The 27,129-nt window shown below is 35.9% G+C and overlaps 2 protein-coding genes across 6 annotated transcripts in view; both read left to right on the top strand.

The window, feature by feature from the left end:
• Positions 1-27,129, top strand: part of LOC149571854 (uncharacterized) — a 215,475-nt gene that overhangs the window by 11,928 nt on the left and 176,418 nt on the right. The gene's annotated exons all lie outside the window — the stretch shown is intronic.
• On the top strand, positions 24,083-26,607 carry LOC149571855 (uncharacterized). The gene is made up of 5 exons (XM_089812285.1): positions 24,083-24,975; positions 25,098-25,330; positions 25,448-25,600; positions 25,686-26,086; positions 26,191-26,607. The coding sequence occupies exons 1-5, from the start codon at positions 24,359-24,361 to the stop codon at positions 26,605-26,607; spliced, it is 1,821 nt and encodes a 606-aa protein (XP_089668411.1). The 5' UTR covers positions 24,083-24,358.

Here is a 27,129-nt window from a genome sequence, read left to right on the forward strand (position 1 = left end):
TGAAAGTGATGGCAGCCTCTACAAACATTTAGCACCTATAAATGATCTCCTCTAATTTAGCTAGCTAGGCCATGAGTGGAAGCAATGAATCCCTTTACTATTATAAAACGGATATGATGCCAAATGTACCACCAAATGCTTGCCACTAGAATCTGATATGAACCTGATGAAATCTGATTCCTAAACTGCAATTACTTCTCAAACCCTAGCCATCCTAGTAAAGGAAAATTCATATAAAATCACCAATAGCTTCAAAAAGTTCGAAACTACTTACAAATAAATGATATTTCCAATTCCTTCTCAACGCCAAATGTTTGTAATAAGTTTAATGTGAATTCTGAATCAAATCCACCAAATAAGTTGAATGGGTTTTTGTCCACAGAACCAAGAAACTCTAAGGGTTTCTGTCCTTAGAATTCTTGTAAATGAAAGCCAAAGTTCTCAAGCTTCTTAGAGAGAAATTAAATAATCCAAGTATATGAGATGACTTCCTTAACCTCTCACTAAGTTTCCGGAAACCCTATTTAAAATTGTCACTTTTTAATAATTTAAGGTTTAACTTGCATATGTGAAATAATTAATAAGTGTTCCCATCATTTTTTTCTTTATTAATATAAAGTCAATTTAATATCCTTATAACTCCATAAGTTGGCACCCCATTTGGCATAATAATCAAATACTTTATGACATATAAGTAAATCTTAAATTAGATTTTAGTTAATTAAATTAAATCATTATACTCCATTAAATGTCAAATATCAAACCAACTTTTTTTATATAATCGTGGTGCTCTCTAACCATCTAGATGACTTACCATAAATATTATGGACCCAAACATCTAAGCGACTTACTAAAAATAGTGTATATAAATGGAGACAAGTGGACAGTGGGTCCACTAATAAGGTAACAAGCTATGGTCATTTCACAAAAGGTATTTTTGTCAAAATCTTTGACCTGTGAAGGTGTAATGAAGGAAGATATGTGGATGATGGGTCTACAATAAAGTTAAGGTTTTGCGAAAACTCTTTCAAGTCAGAATTTTATGATTTGTGAAATGGAAAAAGAGGGTGGTGGGTCCGATGTAGAGTTTCTTTTTTCTCTTTTGCAAAGTTCCTTTCTAGTCAAAGTTGTTGACCTGTGAAATAACAATGTAATATATATTTGAAATAAAGGGATCAAAATGGTCAAGCGGCCCCAAAGAATGCAGTGATTTCATAGGGGTTCCATTAGCTGAATGAAATGACTAAGCATTAAAGTTCATTAGCACTCATCAATCTATCTCCATGTTGCCAACTCTTTCAGATGGCGCCATCACTACATTTTGGTCTTGATCTAATTCTTCTAGGCATCCCATGCTCATTTATGATTGCAGATGGCTCTCCAAATCGATTCTACATGCCAATAAAGTATATTGTGAAGACTTTTGAGATCATAGTTATTGCTAAGCTGCTTCTAGTTGCAGGATCACTCTTTTGATTGTGGGGGCATTAACTCTCGATCTTTTCTTGTCACAAGAGGATTTACTTACACGGAGATCAGATCTTTGATTTGATCAATTCTTTCTTTTGTAATTTGACTTTGAGTTAGGGTTTGAACTCCATGGTACGATCAAGAGTTATGCCTAAACTCTTTAAAAGGCAAAATGTACATTCTTTCAAGGATCTTCTTTTTTGATTCCTTAGCATAATTCCTTTTTTGTGATTGTAAACAAGCCTTGCGTAATTCAATAGATTATTGTTTTACCTATTTTAAATTTTAAATTTCTTGAATCCTTGCCTTAATATTTGCATGTATTTCATCATTTGAATTTTTTCTTTGATTGTATAACCATTGGTTGGTTAGTCTTGACTAGTGAACATTGTATTCCTTACAAGGCTATATCAATCTCTTACCTTCACTTAGAGCTAAAGTTGATAAATATTTGGATAATGTAGTGATATGGTCTTATTGAGTTTAAGTGTAATTGGTAGGAAGAGATCAAACATCCAATTTGGTGCGTCTTTCTCCTTTCAGCACATCCTTCCCCCTTTTCTCTCAAAGCAGTAGTTTGAGGTGCATCCTAATTGCGAAGGAATCCGACCTTCTCCAAAGATTCAACATTGTTCCAAGTCTCACACTTGGAGGTTGTTTCCAAGTTTCACAAGGTTTTTAGGTTAGTAACCAGCCCATAAACTAGGGTGCAAACTTTTGTGATAACAATAATCATGAAAGGATGTGAGTTACAAAGGAAAAACTTGATTAGGAGGTATGAATTTCCCCTCAATTGGAACATATAAAGGAGAGAAGGTTTCATTTAAGGAGGACATCCAATGGAGGGCCATCTAGGAAGTAATTTATTATTCTCAAATTGCAGCAGTGGAGGGTGCTGATTGAAGTCTTATGAAAGGAGGTTGCTCTTTCACCAATGAAGTATAAAAAAAGATCTTATTAATCATCCAAGGATCACTTATCAATTGTCATTCATATATCCACAAAAGCAATCATCAAATATTTAACCAAGCAAACAATCAATCAGAAAACCACTCTATTAAATCAGCATACATTCAGTCAACATTCGCTAATATATCAAACCGACATTCATTACATCATCACTCACCAATCACCTAATCAACAATCTCTTAATCATTGCTCATCAAACCTCAAATCATCAAATCAAAGGAATTCAATCAATCAATCATACAGTTATTGAATGAATAAGACATATGGATAAACCATCAAGAAGTATAGTTCTGTCTGGATAATAAGGCAGTATGAATTTGAAACTATAAAGCAATATTAGTCTGAATCACAAGGTAGTAACATACAACAAACAATCATATTGTGAAAGTAATTGGTATGCCACATGCTTGAATCCAATATTTATTAGTTTGGGAAATGCCACATGCTCATATACCACCATGCTAATATTAAACAACATAGCAAAATACACCACCATATCAATGTTCTATTTCAAAAACAATAATGTCAACATCAATAATCAGTCATCACAGATCAAATGAGGTCAAGGTTGTGATTGTTGCCATATTGTAAGCTTCATACATTAATTATCAGACTAGATAATTCAAAGAAAACAACTTTGGATCCAAATTATCCACAGTAAAGATCTCCTTAGATTTTGTTCAAACCATAGTTTTCAATACATTTTAAGCTATATGCACGAATTATGGTGTATTACATACATTCCATAATAGATGTGTGACATTTTTTTACATCCTAATTCTTCTTCTCAAATAACATCTAATTCAAATTAAATATGATTAGTTATTTGAGTTTAATCATGTGCTTGAATCTAATTCTGAGTCTAATTTGGAGAAAAAAACTTTTTGAAAAAGTTAACAAAAGGTGTTTTTCAATCAAATTCTCTCAAAATTCTATGAAATTTTGTGCGGGCTCCTCCATTGGAAACAAAAGTCGCCCAAAAGTCATTTGAATTTTAACAGAGTTTCTCTGAGAGAATTTCCAGCAAAATTCAATCTTTGTGATAGGCTTTTAACAAAATCTGACAAGGACCGGACTTTTGAGAGAATTGAACTAGGAATTCCCAGGGCTAGGGGCATATCTGGTAACTCAGTTTTGTATTAAACAAAGGATATGAAAGCTCCTTATATAGATTTACAAAGACAATGTTTCTGTTATGAAACAATTGTGAACTAAAGGGAAAATTATAAACTATCTAATAAATTAAAGACTAACTAAGATGACCATTAAAGAAACATTACAATCTAGCTCTGAATCCACTTATTCACAATTTGCCCTTTTGTTTGTGGATAATAGCTAGTTAGGTGTTAGCACTATCCTTGTTAAGTGGAAGAGTTCTTGCCAAAACAAACTTAGGTATTCACTATCTCTATTGCTCACAGTTGTCTTTGGCAAGCCATGAAGTTTGGAAATCTCAATGAAACACGGGGACTTGTACCCCTCCCAAAACCTCAAAGTCCCTGTCCTCCAGACATCCCTGCATCGGGTATTTGGAGTACCTGAGTACCCCCACCTCTTCCATTTTGAAACCAAGTTGCAGCCAGGACGGGTACTTGAATTTCTATTTTAATTTTGATTTTTGAATGCTACTATTGGGTATGTACTATGTTACTACGTTAAATGTTCAATGGTTCTGGTTAGTGTTGTGATTTTTCTATGTTCAAGTATTTCAATTTGGTATGTCATATTGAAACATCATTTCATAACTAGCATTTCAAGTTCTACATGTATAGGATACATCCACCCGCCCTATCGTTGCCCCCCCCCCCCCCCCCCGGGCATCCCGAAATTGAGGCCCTTTGTCCTCCCTCCCAAAAACTCGTCCATGCATCTTGATGTTTGGACGTACCCCAGTACCAATGTTATACTGGTTCAAAATCTCCCTAAAGAACAAATATTCTGCTAGCGGTGCTTTAAAATTTAAAGATTAGCCTAAAAGTGAGCACACTTTGTAAGTCCATCTACCACTACATATAGACAATCCTTACCTTGGATCTTTGACATCTTAAGTTTTTAGTTACAGTTAGATTGATATTGTTAATGTATAGACTAGTTGAAGATTGTTAGTAACTCTTATATTGATATTCTATGTGTTAAGATATATATATATATATATATATATATATATATATATATATATATATATATATATATATATATATATATATATATATATATATATATATATATATAAACACTAAATTACACATGAATAAATAAAATAAGTTATCGATCATCTCACTACATTATTACCTCCACCGTCGATTCATTGGAAATAGATATTGGCGGTTGCATTAGTTTATATTACGATTGCATTAGTTTATGTTTCGGTTGACTAAAGAGTCATGCCCAATAGACGTGACTCACGTATGAGTTACGGCTATCAGTCATGACTCATAGTCAAGACAAACCCACGTATTTATCCATCATCGTGCGGATTTTTATATGCAAGGAACACAAATTTACAACAGTCTTCCAGTATATATGAATCAGCACTCTCAACATTAGATAATTCTGTCTCCTTGATTGTCTTCAGTTTTCCATCATAAATACTGATCTTGAGGAACCATTAATATTTTATTATATACTCAGTCTGATACACTAACATATATAATCACGAGTTTCAATATTGATGGTAATGTTACTCAATTTTCACACATGTCAAAATTCAGTTCTATACAATGTTCATGAGATGATAAGGTGCATATTTAATTACATTCAGCACATGACTAAGTGATAAACCAATATTTCATTTACAAAAAAAGAATAACACGAATATTCTTTATATTATACATCATAATCTAAGTTACTGGTTCGGGCTCGGTTCCAAGTTTGAAGTTTAAGAACCGGTTCGCAAGTTCATCAAAATTTTGGAAAGGGGTTTGGGTTTGTTAGTACAAAAACATATAATTATTATATATATTATTATATATATACATATTTATGAAGCATGGGTTAAAATTAGAATGTAGCATAGTAGCTTAAGCACATTTAAACAACAAAAACACCATAAACTTATAATCATCGTGATCATACCATCATATAGTTCAAGTAACAAGTTCAACATCAAAGATTCAAAACATTAAAGGTTCTCTTTTAGAGCCTTGCCAGCTGAAAAGATAAATAAAATAGGGGTGCCCATTGGCTCTTGCTATATTTGTGATTGCTTCTAATGACAATCTTTTACTTGTTGAGAGAAATGACTAATGGAATGAAAATCAATGATCTTTCTCTTCCTAGTAAGGATAAACTCTTGAATATTCAGTTTTTTGATAATACTACATTTTTGGTGATTTTAGAGCAATGAAAATTTGAGAACCTAATGTGCAAGCTTGATGGTGCTAAGATTTCCAAGAGCAAGCCTGTCTTGCTAAGCTGAAATTGTTCACCTCTTGACTAGTTTAAGAAGTTTGAGCTGAATTGAGAGGGTTCCAACATGCGAGATACCTTGGCATCCCATTTGCTATCAATCCTTGCCTTAAATCAATGTGGGATTGAATTAAGTTAAAATTGAAATTAAATCTCCAAATGGAATAGACACTATCTCTCCTTAGTTTATAGAAAGCAAGCTTGTCAAAAAATTATCTTCTCTTATTTTCTGTACCAGGCTTATGGCTACTTTGCAATAGTCACTTTAATGAAGTTCAAAAAAGAATTAGGAAATTCCTTTGGTTTGACGACAATTAACAATATGGTTTGTCCGGGTTCGAACCCACAGTCATAAAATCGCACCCTGCCCAAACTAGACTTCGAACCAGACCCGAACTTTGAACCAGTTTTAACTTCTGTTGGTCCGAAGGGTGCATGGACGAACCATGGTAACTTAGATCATAACATATAATCGATATTTACAAACTGAATGATAATGAAATGCTGAAAGTAAAATATCTCTTACACAAAGTGACAATGAGAGTAGCCCTAATTACTGATATACATTCCTACTTTATGAAAAATGCACAACATGGAAGAAGAGAATAGAGTAGAGGAATGGATCTGAAGTGGGATGTCCTCAAAACAAGACCAAGGCAACATGCTAAATTTGATCATTTTTGTGTAGGCCCTTTTTAGATAATCGAATGCATAGAATACAATGTGTTACAGCTTGCTACTCTTGAAGGAGATGTTTTACCAATCCCTGTGAACGGGATACACCTCAAGGCTTGCTTTGAGGTATGATCTATCTTTGATTTGTTTTTTAGGATTAGGTTTCATGCTTTTGCATATTAGTTTTAGTTTTTCCTAAGTGCTGACCCAATGTATGTCAATTTGTTTGCTTTCCTAGGGTAGTTTCCTGTTTTTCTTAAGTTTTTTTTTAGTTTTGTCAAGTTGCTGGTTCAGGTTGTTCAAGTTTCATTTCATATCTACCCACCTCATTCATACATGTTAATGCACGGGTTGAGTGCATGCACCTAATCAGCACACACATGCATATGCATACACCTAGTGTCACAGTCATTTCATGTCACACTGTCAGTTTCATACTCTCATACATAGTTGTCAACCCTAGCCATATGCATACACATACATCTACTAATCACTTGCATCTATCCAATCCATACCTTTATACATGCATGCTTAAGATGGATAACTATGAAAATTTCAACTTTTAAAGTTGATACTTGGGTCTGATCATGTATGTCAATCAGTTAAATAAATTTTTTTAGGTCTCATTAGGCTCATTCACATACATCCCAAACCCAACCAACAACTTTAGAAGTCATGTTAGGTTTGGTCTAGGTCCAAGGAATGCATAAAGTTCAAACTCTCATGCCCAATGGATATCAAAGGCAACTGGTCAAGTGTCTAGCAGGTAGACAATCGGTAGAGGTCGCCAAAAATGTTACTCAATATTCACACATGTCAAAATTCAGTTCTATACAATGTTCATTAGAAGATAAGGTGCATATTTAATTACATTCAACACATGACTAAGTGATAGATCAATAATTTCATTCAAAATAAAAGAATAACATGAACATCCTTTGTATTATACATCATAACGTACAATCGATACTTACAAACTGATTGATAATGAAACGCTGAAAGTAAAATATCTCACACAAAGTGACCACGAGAGTGGCCCTAACTACTGATATACATTCCTACTCTATGAAAAATGCATAACATGGAAAAAGAGAATAGAGTAGAGGAAAGGTCATGGGCATTAGTCATTGCTTGTAATGATTGGTAACATTGCATCCATTTGATTCCGCCCATCCGCTGCCTCACATCACATCTTCTCCAAGCTTTCGAACCCTGCATTCAAAAAGAAGATACATTAGATCCAATGGATCTAAGCAATGATAGTGTCTCACTTCACCTCAACTTTTATACCCCTGTCATGCTACACATTTTCCATAAAACAAGAACATACATCAACAGAAAGGGAAAACAATCATGAACACAATGCTTTGTTACTGACATGTTTGTTTCCTGTGCAACACAATTATTACAAAAAGAAGTATTAAAGGGACGTATCAATTTATGAAACCTTTTTCTTTTATAACAGAGAAAGCATCCATTTCAGCTCGTGTTCAAAATCAGAAATAAGAAAAGTAGAAGTATTAAAGGGACGTATTAATTTATGAAACTTTTTACTTCTACAACTAGGATACTTCAGCCATTTCTATATTAGATAAAGAATGAATTTTCAGCTAAGAGTATTCTACAAATATGTGTATTGAAGGAGGGATGCTACAGTCAGCTTAGAAAATGAAACATTATTTTCAAAATCCAGTAAGTATCAGAGTGCAGATTTGAAATAAACAAAGGAGTATCAAAGTCATAGGATCAAAATATGTAATGAAACAGAGCAAAGCTGCAGATAGGACTAATACAACTGACAACTATCAAGATTCTGCAAAAGAATGCCTTTACATCAGCTGGGAAATCGTGAGTTCCAGATCGCACATTTCCAATAAGAATGAAGAAAAATAAATTCAGATTTTATAGCAGCAGCAAGAATATTTTCAGCGTTTGCAATGCAATCTCTAGAAACAATAAAGATTTTTTTTAAAGAAAGAGAAGTACAAGCTGAAGATAACAGTTCTAAGTTGAGAGCAGATACATAACAAAGATATTTGACTTCATTTTTCAAGCAACAAAAGTCCATAAATAAAGACACATGCTTGACAAGAGGAGGGAACCAATCACTGCAAAGATTGGAGTTTGGAGGTGTATTGGAGTATACTTTGGGACTTATGGATATTAAAGATCAAGAAACATGAGCAAAGTGGTTAATTAAGCAGGGCCTAGCAAAACCTGGAAAGAATAGGACCTTAGGGATGGAGTTATGGGGGCTACGTGGCAGCTATGGCTATGGGTCGTTGTTTTGATACTCTTAAATGTGCTATAGCTGATATACCTGTGACAACATAGGATGGATATGACACCTTTTACACTAAAAAAAACTTGGGTACGCCTTCATATAATCCTGCAGGTTATGAATACAAGTCTGTGATGCATCAATTCTTGAAAAAAAAAAGTGGAGTTGTTTCTTGTACATGGCATGGTTGATAAGAATGTTCACTACAGGCATACAACAAGACTAGTTAATATCAACAAAGAAAGGTAAGTGTATAACTTACAACTATTAAAATAGTTGTGTAATCGCTCCACAATGGACTCCAATTGTAGTAGAGGTTACATTTAGCTATAAGAAATAGAAATATTAAATGTTGATAGCATATGACTGGGGTTTCTGACTAACCCTTGATCACATACAAGAACCCACTTCAGCATTCCGAAGTAACCAAAAAAGAAGAGCCGTGGTATGGAGATGCAAGCTACAACAGTTCCAAGAAAAGTCACAAAGTCTCCAGCCACGACATCATAGAAGAACAACTCACGACAAGAGAAAACCATGAAAGAGGGCAGAAAATGACAAGTCAAAACCAGTTGCAATCGTAGAAGGAAAACACCCAGTTTTTGGGCCATGGAAATACATAAAACCTACTCCATATTTCTCAAACAAAGGTAACCACGTATGCAACCCTTCCAAAATAGCCTGAAATGCTATAGAACAAAGTCGTAGATCACCAGACAACAGTTGAGCATCAACATGCAATTACGGTAAGCAAAGAAAGACCAGTCAATGGGAAGAAATCTCCAAACACAAGATCTGAAAGAGGGCAAAGTAACAAGGAAAAAGCCAGATTTTCCTCCATTTCGGCTAGGTTTCAAGCCTTTTCAATCGAGCCTTTTTGTCCAAAAACTTGTGAATGGCAAATGCCCTTATTCTCTCATCTTTTATCCCATCTTAGTTTATATTCCATAATTGTTTCGTGTCCACAAATCTTGCCTTGCTATAGGATGTGTATTTTAATTTTAAGTAATAATGTATGACTCAAGCTTGGAGTCTATGTTATTATTTTTAATTAAATAAACCTTTTTGCATTTGTGTTTTAAAGTGTAATTATTAGTATTATTTTAGTTGATATGTTATAAATCAACTAATTAATAATAAATATTAAATATTAAAATGCAAAGGTAGTAAGTGGAAAATAGAATTTAGAGAGGAAAAAAGGGGAATGAGATGCTTGAGTTATCATTGACTAGAAGTGTCAAGAGAGAGTTGGCATTCTTAAATGCCTAGTTTCAAGGGGAGGTGTCTCAGTTACTATTTTTAGACTCAGTTCTGACTTATTACTTTGGAGTCAATTATGGAGCGATTTGTGACATTTATGGAGTCTTCTTGGACTTGTCCACGTGTATTTGATCAAGGCACAGTTTGGAGTGCATATGGCATGTTTTTGCAATTTTTATACTATTTTTGTAAGCAGTTTTCTCTAATTTTCGACCCTCCCTTCCTGATTTTGCGGGAAGGTGGTAATGTTTCATTGTTGTTATATACCTTTCTTTTTGATAGAGAGAAGGTTCAGTTTTTGAGAGGAGAGAGGTGCATATGTGATTTTTTGTCCTTAGCATCTTATTCTCGAATTTTCTGAGCTATCTAGCTGTGTTTTATTTAGAAACCTTTTGGGTAATGTCTCGTTTTGCATCTTCCATGTCTGATATCTGTTATTCATAGGTTTTGAGTTGTGTTTCCTTGGTGATATACAATTGATTGTGATTTATTTCCTTTCGTATCCTCACCTTTTAGCCTTCTCTTAAAATATTTATGTGGATTAACAATTCCTTCAAGGTATGTTTTGTGTTTATCTATTGAAAGTGTTCATTGTGCTACATAATATAACAATAATTTGCATTATTATTTTGGTGTATCACCTTAGTTTTCATCATTTAGGTTTTTCCATCTTCAAGCCTACCTCTTTATACCTTTTCCATATAATTTTCATATCTTTTATTAGTATAGGTGAGTTTATCAAATATATTAGATAGGAACCGACCTAGAATCCAAAGGTTCAATTAGGTCAAAGTTTACCCACAACCTTTGATTGATCCAATGTTGCTCCAAAGTTGCTGAAGGATTCAGGACTTAAGCATTAGGGTGTAAATTTTGGAGATAGTAGGTAAATCATCATTAGATAAATATTCTTATATATATATATATATATAAAATTTATATATTATACATATGGTTATTTATATTATTAAGAAACTAACTAATGATGATTAACTATAGAGAGATGTCTCTTCATGAAACATGTCTCCTCTCATATTTATGAGTCCTCAAATCTGCATTTGGAAAATATTTATAACAATGGCAATATAATTACATTTGCAAAAATGATCTTTATTACTTAACATGGTATCAGAGCCAAACTGCGAATGTAAGAAAATAACTTGTTTTACATAAACTCTTCATTACAATTCAGAATATCATGTGGAGGAAAAATATGTGAAGTAGAGAGTTTTTATCATTACAATAATAGTGACAAGTGACACCATTGTCATTTTCCAAGATAGTCACGATGCAAATTATCCTCTATTCCTAGATTCTGGAAAGATTAAAAAAAATAGCGAATGCAAGCAATTGCATATACCACCTGGATCTCAATCGTCCCAAACCAACAATACAACAACATTAGTGAAAGATCATTTGACGACCATTATTAATGTTATGAGTCAGTGTCAGATATATATAAAGGTTATAGACTAATATTAAGGGAAGGAGGAATATAGGAAGAATGGAGGGTGCAGAACAGAGAGTACAGTCAGCCTACATATGAATCAAAGACTTTTTAGTGCAGCCTAAACACAATCAACTAGAACAAAGACTAAGGCGACAATAGTCTGCTGCTGGAAGATGTCAAGAGAAGAATAGGGGGATTTTACCCTGGTTGTTTCTTATTCCGAGGAGGAAACTTAACATTCAAAATGACACTGAGAAATTGAAGCCATAAGAGTCTGCATTTCCTTCAACGTATCCTTTTTCTGAATATTATGATAGCAATTGTATAAGAATGTCTTTTAGTACTAGACCATGTTATTGTTATCTATGGGCTAAGGTCATGGATTCAAATCATCAGAACCAAGGATGATTGAATTCACTGAACAACTATGAACTCATGGAGTATCGTGTTAGTCTAGTATGAGTAACATTAAGGAGACTCGAAGAGCTTGTCAAAACATAAATTTCTCTTCAGCATGTTTGTGTTCAAAGTCTCTATTTTTCAACATGTCGTCTACTGAATGAATACTCTGACTTCATTGATATTACACAGCACTAAAACAAATTCATATGATATTATTTCAGAAGTGTTAAATAAACTTAATATAGTTTGAATTTTGTGAATGATGGAATCTATGGATATGCAATTGTTATAGATTCTATCTTGCATCCTCAAGAAAAGACAAAAATTCCCCCCAATCATCGCCAAAGTTAGAGGATAGCATTGAAGAAGGGAAGAAAACATTTAGAAAGAATTATTCAAAAATCAAGCTACTGAATTGGCAGGAATTATCAAAATATTGCTGCAAATTGAGATCCAAATGATGTGTCATGTTGTGACCACAAACTGCGAGCTACTATTAATTCTAGTTACAAATAAAATATTCCATGTCGTGGAGATGAGGGATTGGACATGGACAAATTAGGGATCAAATTGAAGAAATGGCATCCAGTCAGAAAACAATAGCGGTTACACTATTCGTAATACCTTCAACAATTATTGTAACAAGATTAAAGCTACACAAGACAATGAAGCATATGCAGCACCATGATAAACTGCAAAAGAAAATAGTAGCTCAACATCACAAAGGATTGAGGAGACCAATATGATAACTTGTAAGAGTGTGGAAGATATGTACATTAAAAGCAATGGTATATGTAATGGTGCAAATTGATGACCCGATAATCAAAGGGTATGTCAAGGTGACAAATAAGTCTCCATACAAATTCTTACCCAACATGACAGGTGGAAAGGTGACCCACTATGGATAGGCTATAATGTGAAATAAAGAAAGGTAAAGGCGATATGTAAGGATGGGCAGAACCATTGAAAAGTAAAGATGTCGCACGAAGTGCATGCATATGAGCATCGATGCGGGTAACAACATATTCAATGCATCTTTAATTTAAATTCAAGAGGTATGTTCATAAATGTTTTTTCTTATTTAACTTGAACATAATTATGATATGTTAAATAGTCCAAGGTAATTATATATTTTTAATTCCTTGCATTATTAACATATTATGGTAGGTATTTGATAGTGTAAGGAAATGATGACAATTTATAATTTTGTTAAATATAAAGAGATTCATTATGGGAGTATGAAAGATAAAGATTGAGTATTATGCATGGTTACCAGGAGACCCGTCTCCCCCTTAAAAGTCACGTCTCGGAGACCGAGACGCGTCTCGAAGACTTTTCGTGTCTTCGGAGACCTCAAAAAAGGTTGGAGACTTCATGACGAAGTCTCCTGAAGTCTTTGCGTCTCCTAAACCAAAAAGTGAAGTCTCCTGATAAAATATAAATGTAAAATATGATATTAAATAATTTTATATATTTTAGCCCTCATTTTAATGTTTATAATGCAAAAATTAAGACCATTGACAATTTAAATGATTAAATCATTTAAAATATTTTATTTAATAAATTAATAACTTTAAAAACATTAGAAACACTTTTAAAAAATTATTTTTATTCGATAATTTAAATGATTAAATCATTTAAAATATTTTTGGTTACTGATGATTTTTTGGAGAGCATGATAGCTAAAGACCTTGAGATGGATGATCACAACCTTGTGGAGAAGATGATAGTACCATCGACATACTAATACTAGATATATTTCTTTTTTTGTTTATTGTACAAAGTGTTCATTTTTGTTTGCATATCGGCAATTTAGCATCAAACTATATTTTTTGAATTTAAAATTTGAATATGTAATGATAATCTCAGCGATTATCAATTTGATATGATGGTGATCATATGCAATATTCGGAAAACAAATATGTCTATGAGATACAATATTGTGATCATGTGAGTTTTGAAATCTTTGACTCTATGAGTCTATTTTAATTTTTAATGTGACATTACTATTATTATTTACTTTAGTCTTACAGTATTACTATTTTCAAATTTTGTATTTACTTTTAGTATTAAACTCTTTAAACTATTAAAAATTTTTAAAAAAAAATTTGCCGTCTCCAAGTACCCCCATCTCCTATTTGAAAAATTGCCGTACCGGTACCAGTACCAGTACCGGAGACCTCGAAGTCTCCCCGTGACCTTGGTATTATGTTTTCTTATTTCCTTCATTGGAAATATAAACTAAAGAGCTAGGTTAAAATTATTTATGTCATTGTTAGCAATAAGCATGAGTTAAATTCCTAACATTCTAATTAATGTTAACATTTATATTTATATTTATATTTATATTATAAGAGCTATGTGCCTTGATCCTTTCCTTTGAGAATGTTACTGCAGGATGAGGGAGATTGAGATTCAGAGGGAGCTTGACATTTCATTAGAGGCAACGTTGAAAGAGAGCAATAAAATAGAGGATATGATTCAGTGAACTTTCGGTGATCTTGATCATATTGATTGAGAGAGAGTAAACCATGTTGAGATGGATTCTTCAGTGTTCAATAAATTATAGCAGTCAAGATGATTATGATTCATGAATATACCTTGTGACTATGTGATGTTAATAGGCTTGCCCCCTAATATATGATGACGATCTTATGTGATGCATAATATAGGATTAATCAAAAGATCTAACAAATACCTTTGCATGAACAAAGAAAATTGAGTTTTTGTGAGACTGTAACATTCCTGTCCTCTTGCGAGGTCAGTACAAACAAAAATAATGGTGTGTGGTCTACTGTGCTGGTGATGTACGAATGCCGTACGATCGACTTCAGAATGGACGCTTAGGCAAGTTCGTATGGAAGGCCACTAGAGGTCGTATGGTAGCTAAACTTGACTGCACAGAAGATGCTTGGCTGTATGTTTGACATGACAGTCCATATGGTGTTAGGAGGAGAACATTTGCAGGCCGTATGTTGGGTACAAATAGGGCTGTACGAGAGAGTTTCAGAGGGCCGCACAGTGTCTTTCTAGTCCATATGGTGAGGATGCCAGGCCGTACGATATCTCTTGCTGACCGTACGGTGATAGTTTAAGTGATACTTTGGGGCTGTACGGTATGAATGGTGGAATTCGTACGGTGCCTAGGATGCCCAACAGATCGCCCAATATGTGAGCCATACGGTGATGTTCGGTGACAATCTTGACATCGTTTGATGATGCAGATGTATAGATAGAATAATATAGTGGAAAGGAATGCAAACAATATAACCATGAACAGGCAAAAATGGAGAAGTAAACACAGAGATAATTGATTAATATTTGCCAGAAGATGGTGCTTCGATTTGCCAGATCCGAGCGAAGTATTACATGCAACAATAGAATAGGGTGAGGGTTGAATCCCACTGAAACCGCACAAGCCAAATAGGGAAGATCTTTCACTTCCGAAATGGTGAACGATCCAAAAGTCCAACAGGAATTCGCAGTACATAAAATATAATCCAAAAGCATACCTACTACTACCTAAAAGCCGTGCTTAAATACCCGTCAGGAATCTTTTTGAGGGTGTACAAAGATAGCTGATGGCGACACAAACTACGGAAACAAAATAAAAATGGGTCCAAGATATACTAAATCAATCGAAACCCCTAGATACAAACATTAATAACTTGGGCCCCAAATTAATTAAAATTGGGAACATTACAAATCCTCGCTGCCCAAAAATTGCTTGTCCTTAAGCAATTTGTAACTCCAGGATCCCATACCATGTGCTGACACGGATAGCCATATTTGCTGGAAACTCCATGCTTCTTCAGGATCGCATGAGCATGATTGAATTCAACTGAGATTAGTAGACCACTATCAAGATTCCAATGCACCACTCTGATATAAACGTTGTCGTATCCTGAGTCACCGAGATCCCAAGGATGCCAATCATAACATATATTGATGTCATCATGTTCATTAATTTCTTTGGGTATGGTCATACACACAGACATCGATGTTGGTACAAATGCAACAATTCTAGCTGTAGATAAAACCTGGGTGGCACACAGAACCTCGGTTGAAACCTTGACAATGGACAGAGCCTCGACAATGAGCAATGTCTCAACGATTGTAGCTGTATTAATGGACACACAATGATGACATAGATGACCACAATGACGACAACGGGCACAAGCTTGATGACAGACACAGACTCGGTGTTGGTGATAGACACAAACTAAGTGTTGGTAATGGACACAATGACGGTGACGACGACGGTGACGAACATGAATTTGACATCGGACACAGACTTGGTGTTGGTGATGGACATGACGGTATCGGACACGAACTTGACGACAGACACGAACTTGGCATCAGTGACGGACATGATGGTGATGGCAATGACAATGACAGACACAATGATGGTGACAGACACAATGATGGTGTAGGGCACAAACTTGACGACGAACATGGACCTTAGCAACAGATACCGTTTCTATGATGGACACAACTTCGGCAACTGATAGAGCTTCCTCAATGGATAGTGCATTGGTGACAGGCACAACCTCGGGCACAACATGATCCGTCCATGTCTTCACAAGATCCATGCAAGCAACCTCTTCATTTTTTTGGTGTTCTCCCCATGTTGGTGTAGTAGAAAGATTTAGCAAATCCTCCTGGAGTGGCTCTGTAATCATGTCTTCATTCTCCTCATGTAAAGCATCACTCTTATCGTTGTCATCCATTTTTTCCCACTTGTGCAAATGAGATATTAGTTTTTCTTCGCAATACTGACCAATCTACATATAGCTATAGAGGGAACACGTTCAAGATTACGAACAACCCATAACATAGATGTGATGGGTTGGGATATTTCATCCATCTCTTCAATGCACGAAATCATAAGACTCTCCATAGCAACTAGAATCTTAGTATCATGATCTTCCTTGATGGTGACCAAGAAGTGATGAAACATATCATGGACCAAATTTTGCAATTCGAGATCTAAGAGAAGATTACTTATTTTGACATTTGCACAATTCTCCAATATTGTAGATCTCCTACCAAAAAGGTCACTATTGAAGTCATCAAGACTCTGAAAGCTGTCAACTATCAATTGCAGTATCTCTATCATGGTGTTATCATCATACAGTGCTTTAGGAGCTGAAATTCTCAAGACCTCGCTGAGACATGCTGTAACTGCCAATCTTTTATCCTTGTCATGGTGTCTCAAAAGCCTAGGTTGACTTAAGGCATCCTTAATCGGCGAGAGGATTCTCTATATAAATCTTAAAGGTGATTGGTCCATCTGACACAAACATACTTCCAATATATCTAATGGAAGATCAACACCCTCACTGAGCTCTTTGCCAATCCTTTGTAGTGCCTTTAACCACCACTCTCCATCGCTGTTCAGGGCCATAGTGTGATCCAAGTACCAAAATCTCTCAATCATCCCAACTGGCTGGCAAGATCACCAGCTCTGATACCATTGGAACGTTCCCGTCCTCCAAGGTCAGTACAAACAAAAATAATGGTGTGTGGTCTACTGTGCTGGTGATGTACGGATGTTGTACGATCGACTTTAGAATGGTTGTTCAGGCAAGTTCGTATAGAAGGCCATTGGAGGCCGTATGGTAGCCAAACCTAACTGCACGAAAGATGCTTGGCCATACGTTTGGCAGGACAGTCCGTATGGTGTTAGGAGGAGAACATTTGCAGGCCGTATGTTGGGGTACAAACAGGGCAGTACGGGAGAGTTTCAGAGGGCCGCACAGTGTCTTTCTAGTCCGTACGGTGAGGATGCCAAGCCGTACAATATCTCTTGCTGACCGTACGGTGATAGTTTGGGGTTGTACGGTATGAATGGTGGAATCCATATGGTGCCTAGGATGCCCAGCAGACCGCCCAATATGTGAGCCGTACGATGATGTTCGGTGACAATCTTGAGATCGTTCGATGATGCAGATGTACAGATAGAATAATAGTGGAAAGGAATGCAAACAATATAACCATGAACAGACAAAAATGGAGAAGTAAACACAGAGATAATTGATTAATATTTGCCAGAAGATGGTGCTCTGATTTGCCAGATCCGAGCGAAGTAGTACATGCAACAACGGAATAGGGTGAGGGTTGAATCCCACCGAAACCGCACAAGTCAAATAGGAAAGATCTTTCACTTCCAAAATGGCGAACGATCTAGAACTCTAACAGGAATTCGCAGTACATAAAATATAATCCAAAAGCATACCTACTATTACCTAAAAGCCGTGCTTAAATACCCATCGGGAAACTTTCCGAGGGTGTACAAAGATAGCCGATGGCGACACAAACTACGAAAACAAAATAAAAATAGGTCCGAGATATACTAAATCAATCAAAACCCCTAGATACAAACATTACTAACTTGGGCTCCAAATTAATTAAAATTGGGAACATTATAGATGTTAATGAAGTTTTTAAGAATTCATTTGAACCATCTACAAGTTTCTCTTTGATAAATGAAATTCGATGTATGAGTTGTAGAGTCATTCATGTGGCACAATTATGTTCAATCAAGATATTGACGCATTGTGGATGAATTTGAGAAAATGGAAGGACATGTTCGCTTCTACTGTTAATAAAAATGAATGTTTGGACCTTCAATGGATAAAAGAGCAAGTTGGAACTTAAAGAGGAGTTGTCATATTTGCTACAAAATTGTTCAATAATATAAGAATGAGTGAAAAATTTACATTGTGGGGGGAATAATAGTCAATGTTCCATTCCCACTTGAACCTTATTTAGAGGGGAGATGTTTCATTCTCAAATAATCTAAAAAGACGATTTCTGAATCTTCATGTATAGATAATTATTTTTGTCTTTTACATTTATTTGTAATTCTATACATACTATAAGGGTTATTTGCCTTGATGTTTTATTTATGTTTGAGGATATTCTTATAGGAAAAGAAGGTTGGTACTTTACATATGCTACCTAATATTATGTAGACTCAATATGATGATAGTAGCTCCAAAGACTCTGATGATCAAGACGGATAAAAAGAGGCTCTTATAGAAAACATCCTTGATGATTGAGATTATGAGATTCTTCTACATTAAGAGGGAGTATGATACTTCTTCTAAAGCAACGCAGGAGCTTAGAAGATTGATACTTAGAGGGAGTCTAGAAATACATGTGTGTGATTGCATGATTTTGATGGGCCTACTCCTATGTATATTATGAGGAAGTATTGACTTATCACTAGAAAATCAAAAGATTGATATTAGATTTAGAGTGAGTTCGACAGGCATCCTTGGGTGAAGAGAGTTTCTAAGGAAGTAACTAGAGGACCTAACTTCCCAGGATCGATGTTCAGAGGGAGAAATTTTGAGATGCAATCCTTTGTGGATGATATCTTCTCTATGAGGAGAAGTTCTAAGAGAAATTCTTTGTAATGCGCTCTCCTCAATGAGAGAAATTTGAGGTGAAAACCCTTGTTCCACCCTCTTGTAGCAGCTATGGTGGGTCCACACTCTAACTTGTTTCATGGTGGATATCATGTGAGTTACTACATGATGCTGTTGTGATTATGTCATGAAAGGTGACAATCTTTCATTGATGTATATATTTAGAGGGGAGCTATTGAAAGGTGACAATCTTATCAATAACTGAACCTGTTATCATAACTGACTACATTAAGTTGTTGTCTCAGAGTGCCGAAAGTTATGTTAACGAACATAAGGTAACTATTGAAAAGTGACGATCTTATTAATAGCTGCACCTATTATCATAACTGACTACATTAAGTTCTTGTCTCGGAGTGTCGAAAGTTATGATAATGAACAAAAGGTAACTATTGAAAGGTAGTGACGATCTTATCAATAGTAGACCTATCTCCTAACACCAAAATGTGTTGGAGCAAGTTTTATCATGATTCTTCGGGCCGGATTTTGCCAGACACCTTGATAAACAACTCTTCATGGTTCTTCGGGCCGCATTTTGCCAGACACCATGAAATTAAATTATTTTGGTTCTTCAAGCTGGATCTTGCCGGACACCATAACAAATTTATTATAGAGCACACATAAGGTGGTGTTTAAATTTATATTAAAGTTATAGAATTTGTTTAAATTCCCTCTTTGCTAAAGAAGTGTTAAGAAATTTAGCCTCATTGTGAATCGAAGCCAATTCCATATGTACTATATGTTAATATATGTATGTGTGTATTGATGGGTTTATATTGATATCCTTAAATATGCCATTCTAGGAATATCATACTGAGATGATATCTCTTCATATACGTAAGAATATAATATGTTCTATATCAATTAGAGGGAGTGTTAAGTTTGTATTTACAATCAGATTGATATGATCACGAGTTTCATTATTGATGGTAAATCATCATTAGATAAATATTCTTTTGTATATATATATATATATATATATACTAACTAATTATGATTAACTATAGAGACGTGTCTTCATGAGACATGTCTCCTCCTCTCATAATTATGAGTCCTCAAATCTGAAATATCTATAACAATGGCAATATAATTACATTTGCAGAAAATAATCCATGTTACTTAACATGACAAACCTGTAATGAAATCCATTGATATACTTTCCCATTTCTGATTAGGGACAGGTAATGGCTGCAACAGCCCTGCTGGAAAAATATGCTTTGCCTTATTTTGTTAACACTCTTTGCACTCCCTTACATATTGCATTGCATCTTTTTTCAATCCCGTCCAATAGAAATGCTCTCTTACTTGTATATATGGTTTCTAGAAAGTTGTATGGTCTATGAGTGGAGTGTTATGACAGTCGTTTCAATTTTTTTCTTCATTTTGGAATCATTTATGAGATACATCTGACCCTTGTATAGAATCAGCTCATCAACAATCTTGAACTTATTATCTTGCACTTTGTTGTTACAATATCGTTAGCAAACTGATGTTTCACATATTTAGTAGTGATTATTGATTTCCAATCAGTGGATATATCAGAAATAGAATGCGATTAAGGTTTTCGACAAGGCATTAACCACCACTTTAACAAACTCAATATGAAAATCATAGACTTGAATTTTACTTACCCATTTTTGCTACTGGCCATTTAACTCTCTGACTGAGGAAGTATTTCAGACTGTTATTATCAGTCTTAACTAAACATTTTTTGTACACTAAATATTTACGTTCTCCTGAGTTTCCGAGACGGGGACGGAGGGATGGGTTTCTGGGATGACAATTTTTTTTGGCGATTTTGGGGACGAAGGGGATGGCAAACGAAGACGGCTATATATATAGAGAAATTTTAAAATATACACTGAAAATTGCAAATATAGATGTCATTCATATGAAACTAAGCACAAAGCATGTCATTTAAACATTATATAACCTTAACATACACCATTTGAATGCCATCTAGGAAATAATAAACGATTTTAGTACTTAATTGTCAATATGCATATCAATATGTGAACAAAAATATTTAAATATAAGTTTAGCAATGACCAATATCATAAAAATATGGAAACCTAAATATGCCCAAAGGGTAGCATAAAATTTCGTCATCATGTTCAAGTTCAACATGGAAAACAAAATATAGAAAAATGAAGTAGACTGCTGCTCAAGCTCTTTGAAGCATAAAAATCATCTCTTCTTGCAAAATAAAAACCCCAACTAATATCATGTCTCCTTTTAAGTGATGTGATTTTTCAATGAATTTGCCTATCATGGACTCTCATAGGCAGATGTTTTTGATGAGAGAGTCATTCTGATGATTATTTGAGAATTTGATGGTCTTATTTGCTCTTGGAGTTCTGGGGTTTATTATATTTTTATTTTATTGTTATGCGGGGCCAAAATATTATAATTTTGAGTTGAGTTGCACTTTTTATTTTATAAAAGTGCATTATAAAGGGATTTCATAAGAATATTTTATGGATACTTCTAGAAGTTCTTAGAGGCTTCTTAGAAAAATGAATAAATAGGGTGCTTGGCCTCTCATTTGGACATCCCAAGTTTTGAGTTTACACTACTTTTCTCTTTGAGCATTTGTGGCGCCATCTTGGTCTGCAGATTGTCATTTGATCTTTGGGAACAGAGTCTCCTAAGGATTTGCATAACTGAGGAGGTGAAATATCCTTTGAAGGGTTACACTTTGGAAGTGGTATTCAATTGCTTCAAGTTGAGCTTATTTGGGCTTTTTCAGCAGAGTTCGATTTTCAGCTTGGACATACATTTTTGCTCATATCTCACTATTGGCTAGGAGTTTGATTTTTATTTTTTTGGGAGAATTTTCCTTGGAGCCTGGTGATTATTCCTATATCATTTTTGGCACCTTTCAGCCCAGCATTTATTTTTGCTAGGAGCCGTAGCGGTCCATACACATACGACTGTACTTGCAAGCCGTACGGTCAGTAACTTGGAGGGTAGTTTGGAGTTGCATTTTCATCATTTCGTCTTCAGCATTCAGTCTCCAGCATTGGCTCAATCCAGGCTCTTTCATTTCAGTTTGTAGTTGCAAGAAATTCTCAGTTGCATTTAGCCAGTAAGGGTTTGTTGTGATGTGCCAAGTTGTAATATCTTGAGATGACAACCACATATCATATGTAAAAGCATTTGGTTATCATTGAATGAATATATTGGCACTATTTTACACCAGTTATTTGAGTAGATTTGTTGCACAACAATTTCCTTTATTTAGTATTTTACTTTCAGCAATGTATTTAGTTTGCATGGCAAGTGTTTGACGAAATTTCATAGTTCAGTATTAGTGGTTATTAGTGGCCAATTAGTAAGGGCCATTACAGTGGTATTAGAGCTAAATCCTGCCATCCTGAGGGTTTAGCAATCACATGTAGCCACCTAGGGTTGGCTCTCACAGATTTTACACTCGCAGGCAAACTTTGTTTGACAGGGAACAAGATTTTGACAGGCAGCCATACACCATGGGTGACAGACAAGAGTGTAGCCCACCAAGAGACAATAGGAATGAGGATCAGGAAATAAGAGAATTTTTCAGAGCAATGGTTATAGGACAAGAGTGGATGGCTCAGGCTTTGCAGGTACTCACCACCATGGTTGAGCGCATGAACCCACAGGACAAACATAACCAGGAATAGGACAGGGGGACACCAGAGCAGGATAACAGGAGGGTAGCAGGTTCACAGGGTGCTCTTAGGCACAGGTCATGGACTACAAATAGGCCTACATGTCCTACATTCCTCAGAGAGGTGACCTAAGAGGCAGTAGAGGATTATATGCCAGAGGATTTTCATGATGATCTTCGAGCTGTAGTTGCTGAATTTTGATCGCTACTTGAGTCAGAGAAGAGAGCACATGAGTAGCAAGCAGAACTGGAGCCCTAGAGGAGGTCAGGACAGTGAGTTGCAGTGAGCTGCTAGCAAGCTCACCTTACCATCTTTCGACGGCAGTGGATAGATGACAGCACAAGCCTGGATCCATAAGTTACATACATTCCTAGCATTAAGGCCTATGTTAGTGACGGATGCTATCAAATATGCCACTTTGCATTTAGAAGGCGCAACACATGATTGGTGGTCACATGGTATGGTTACATTGTAGCATAATCAGGTGTCATCCTATCAGGATTTTGTGGATAGATTGGTAGAGTGCTTTGATAAGAAAGACCTAGAGGTCTTCTTCCATGATCTCGCACAACTGAGACAAACAGACAGTTTGGAGGTCTACATCAGTGAATTTCAGAGATTATCGGTGATGGTACAGGATGTGTCCGAGAGGAGGTTGGTTATACCAGAGTAACGAGAATCGCCATAAAATCGCCTGAATCGGCGATTCGGCGATTAGATTCAGCAATGGCGATTTTTTTGGAGTCGGAAATCGCCATTGCCGATTTCTTCAAGTGAATCGCCTGAATCGCCGATTCAGGCGATTCAGGCAAAAAATCGCATGAATCGCCTGAAAAAATCGGCAGGAATCGCCCGCGGCCAATAAAGTATAGAGTTGTAAAATTTTAAAAAATTGCTTGGTTTTTTTACTTTGTTTTTGACCATTTCTCTTTGTTATAACCCTAAAGGGCCTTCTATTTATTTAACATGAGTAGAAGAGAGGAAAAGTGAGAGAGAAGAAGAGAAAAGAAAAGCCATAGGTTTCTAACCGGCAAGAAGAAAGAGCACAAAAGAGATCAGCAATCCATTTGGGGAGGCCATCAATTGCATTCGGAGCATTAGGGAGCCAATCTCAACACTCCTCAACTCATTTGCAAGAGGTAAGTGCTCTTTTTTTTTTTGCATGTTAGTGTATTATGCATTTTTTGTTAAATTTTTATAGTTTTCAAGATTTTTAGTTTAGATCTTGAATGTTCTTTATTTTTACTAAGTTGCAAACTAGGATTTGTTGTTTTGTAGCTTTTATTAGCTTCAAACTTTGATATTTTACATATAAATTTTTATTGCAGCAGCCTTTGCTTTCATTTTTTGCAAATTCGCAATGGGTAGAAAAGATGAATGTTGGAAATATAATGAAGAGTTTCCTGGAAGAACCAAATATCAAACAAAATGTATTTTTTGTAAAGAAAAAATAACTTCTGGGGGTATTTATAGATTGAAATACCACATTGCTGCTATACCTGGACACGATGTTACAATTTGCACTCACCAAACTCCTGAGGCAAAACGCACTTGCTTAATGGCATTAGAAAAAATTGAAAAAGACAAAGCCAATAGGAAAATGCAACTTGAAGGGTTAAGGGGTATTGGCTCCCATGTTCCCGCATCCGCATCTGCAGCCGCATCCACATCTGCATCTGCATCAGCTTCTGCATCTGTAGGTTGTGTTGGAGAGGGTTCTTCTAGGCCTCCTTTTTATCCTAGTTCTTCTGCTCGTGCTAGTGCTAGTCGGTCACATACTGAGACAGAGTCCCACACCAACCTATTGCAGCCTAGAGTGCGGAAAAACAGAATGGATAGTTACTTTGTGCCCCGCACTACTCCTGGTTCCCAACCCACGCTTGAGGGCATGGGTTTGAACAAGGAAATTCATGATGCTGCCAGAAAGGAGATATGCAAATTTTGGTACTTTTGCAACATTCCATTTATTGCAGCCAGGTAATTGATTTTTTTTTCGTTGTTTTCTTTAAAGTTAAAATTAAAAGTAAAAGTGAAACTTTAATTATATTTACTTGTTTTATAATTTGAGTCTTTGACATCTAAATTTTTATTTGTGACAGGGCTCCTTATTGGCAGAACATGATAGACGCGGTTGCTATTTGTGGTCCGGGGTTTAAAGCCCCAACTGAGGCTGAGTTGAGCGGATACCTCTTGGATGAGATGGTAGAGGACATGAGGGCTGAGCTCGAGGAGAACCGAAAGGAGTGGATTGCAAAGGGTTGCACCATCATGACTGATGGTTGGACAGATAGGAGGAATAGAACACTCCTCAATTTTCTTGTATCCTGTGGAGGTAATTGATCATTCTACTTTCCTACATACATAATTGTAAATTTTGATTTGTTGAATGCTAATTTGTTGATGATCCATTTAATTTTAATATTCTAATTCGTTGTTTTGTTACTTGTAGGATATACCATGTTCATCAAATCCATTGATGCTTCCGCACATGTAAAAAATGCCACATACTTATGTGAGGCTATTGAAGAAGTCATAGCAGAGGTGGGAGAACAAAATGTGATCCAGGTGGTGACGGATAATGCAACAAGTTATGTTGCTGCAGGTAAACTTTTAACTTTTCAAGTTTTGAAAATAAATTTATTTGAATTTTGAAATTTGAATTTCTAATTGACTTAAAATTGTTGTAGGTAAACTTTTGATGGAGAGGCACCCCACCATATTTTGGTCCCCTTGTGCGGCACATTGCATTGACCTCATGTTGGATGAAATTGGCAAACTTGAGTTTGTCAAGTCATGTGTGGAAAGGGCAAAAAACATATGCAAATTTATTTATAATCATTCATTTGTCCTTAGCACAATGAGGAAGTACACAGAAGGCAAAGAGTTAGCTCGCCCAGGTATCATGAGGTTTGCCTCGAATTTCATCACCTTGCAGTCCTTGTTGACATCAAGGGATGAATTGAGGAGCATGTTTGTTGGGCGGGAGTGGATTTCCTCTTCCTATGCTACGACCACTGTAGGGATAGATGTGGCGGATTGCATATTTGATGAGGATGGTTTTTGGAAACCCGCTAAAGAAATCCTGCAGGTAAATTTATTGCAATTTAACATTTAGTATTTTACTTTTACTTTAAGTTATATTATTTTATATTTAAGTTTTGACTCAAGTTTTTTGTTTTACTTTATATGTAGGTCACTGAGCCCCTTGTAGCTTTGCTACGAACTGTTGATGGGGAGAAGCCCTCTATGGGCTACATTTATGAGGGCATGGATAGGGCCAAGGAGGCCATCAGAGCCCAATATGCAGGAGTGCAGGAGAGGTATGGCCCTATTTGGGACATCATCGATAGGAGATGGCAGAATCAGCTCCATCGACCCATCCATGCAGCAGCTTACTTTCTGAATCCGACATATCGTTTCCGTCCTGAGTTCAAGGTGGATGCGGAGGTTCTCACTGGCTTATACACAGTGATTCAGAGGTTGAGTAGCGATGAAGATAGCGCTGCTGCGATTGTTGAGCTAGACCAGTTCAACAATAAAGAGGGGCCACTTTTCTCTAGCAGGATGGCCATAAATGCTCAGACAACACTACGGCCAGGTAAAAATTAAATAATATATTCAATGTTCATGAATCTAGATTCAAATCTTAAAGTTGATTATGTAATTTTAGAGTTAACTTGTAATTTGTAAATGAGACTAATTGTTTCTATTTTCAATTTTTCCCTTATTGCAGATAGATGGTGGCAAATGTTTGGGGCCACAACCCCAAAACTTCAAAAAATTGCCATTCGTATTCTGAGTCAGCCAAGCAGCGCTTCTGGATGTGAGCGCAGTTGGTCCATGTTCGAGCACATCCATTCGAAGAGGAGAAACAGGTTGACAGTGCAGAAGTTGAATGATATTGTCTTTGTTCATTACAACCTCCGTCTTAGGATCAGACAGATTTTGGGCACTGACTCCTCTCCGATCATTCTAGAGGAGATTGATCCAGAATCAGAGTGGCTCACAGAGGTTGTGGATCCAGTCTTCACTGAGGAAGACCGTGTGTGGGTTGACCAGGTGGATATAGAGGCTGAGGCAGCTAGAGCACGTTCTTCAGGCATTGGTAGACGCACACGTGCATGCACAGGC

The sequence above is a fragment of the Cupressus sempervirens genome, chromosome 2, assembly GCF_028749045.1.
Source record: "Cupressus sempervirens isolate cs-2001-9-10 chromosome 2, ASM2874904v1, whole genome shotgun sequence".
Taxonomy (NCBI): Eukaryota; Viridiplantae; Streptophyta; class Pinopsida; order Cupressales; family Cupressaceae; genus Cupressus; species Cupressus sempervirens.

What these genes read in the sequence shown, in the direction of transcription:
- LOC149571855 (XM_089812285.1), top strand. Translation starts at nt 24,359, where the DNA reads ATGGGTAGAAAAGATGAATGTTGGAAATATAATGAAGAGTTTCCTGGA. An exon ending in TTTTCTTGTATCCTGTGGAG is followed by an intron (nt 25,331 to 25,447) that starts GTAATTGATCAT and finishes TGTTACTTGTAG; the next exon opens with GATATACCATGTTCATCAAA. An exon ending in CCGCTAAAGAAATCCTGCAG is followed by an intron (nt 26,087 to 26,190) that starts GTAAATTTATTG and finishes CTTTATATGTAG; the next exon opens with GTCACTGAGCCCCTTGTAGC.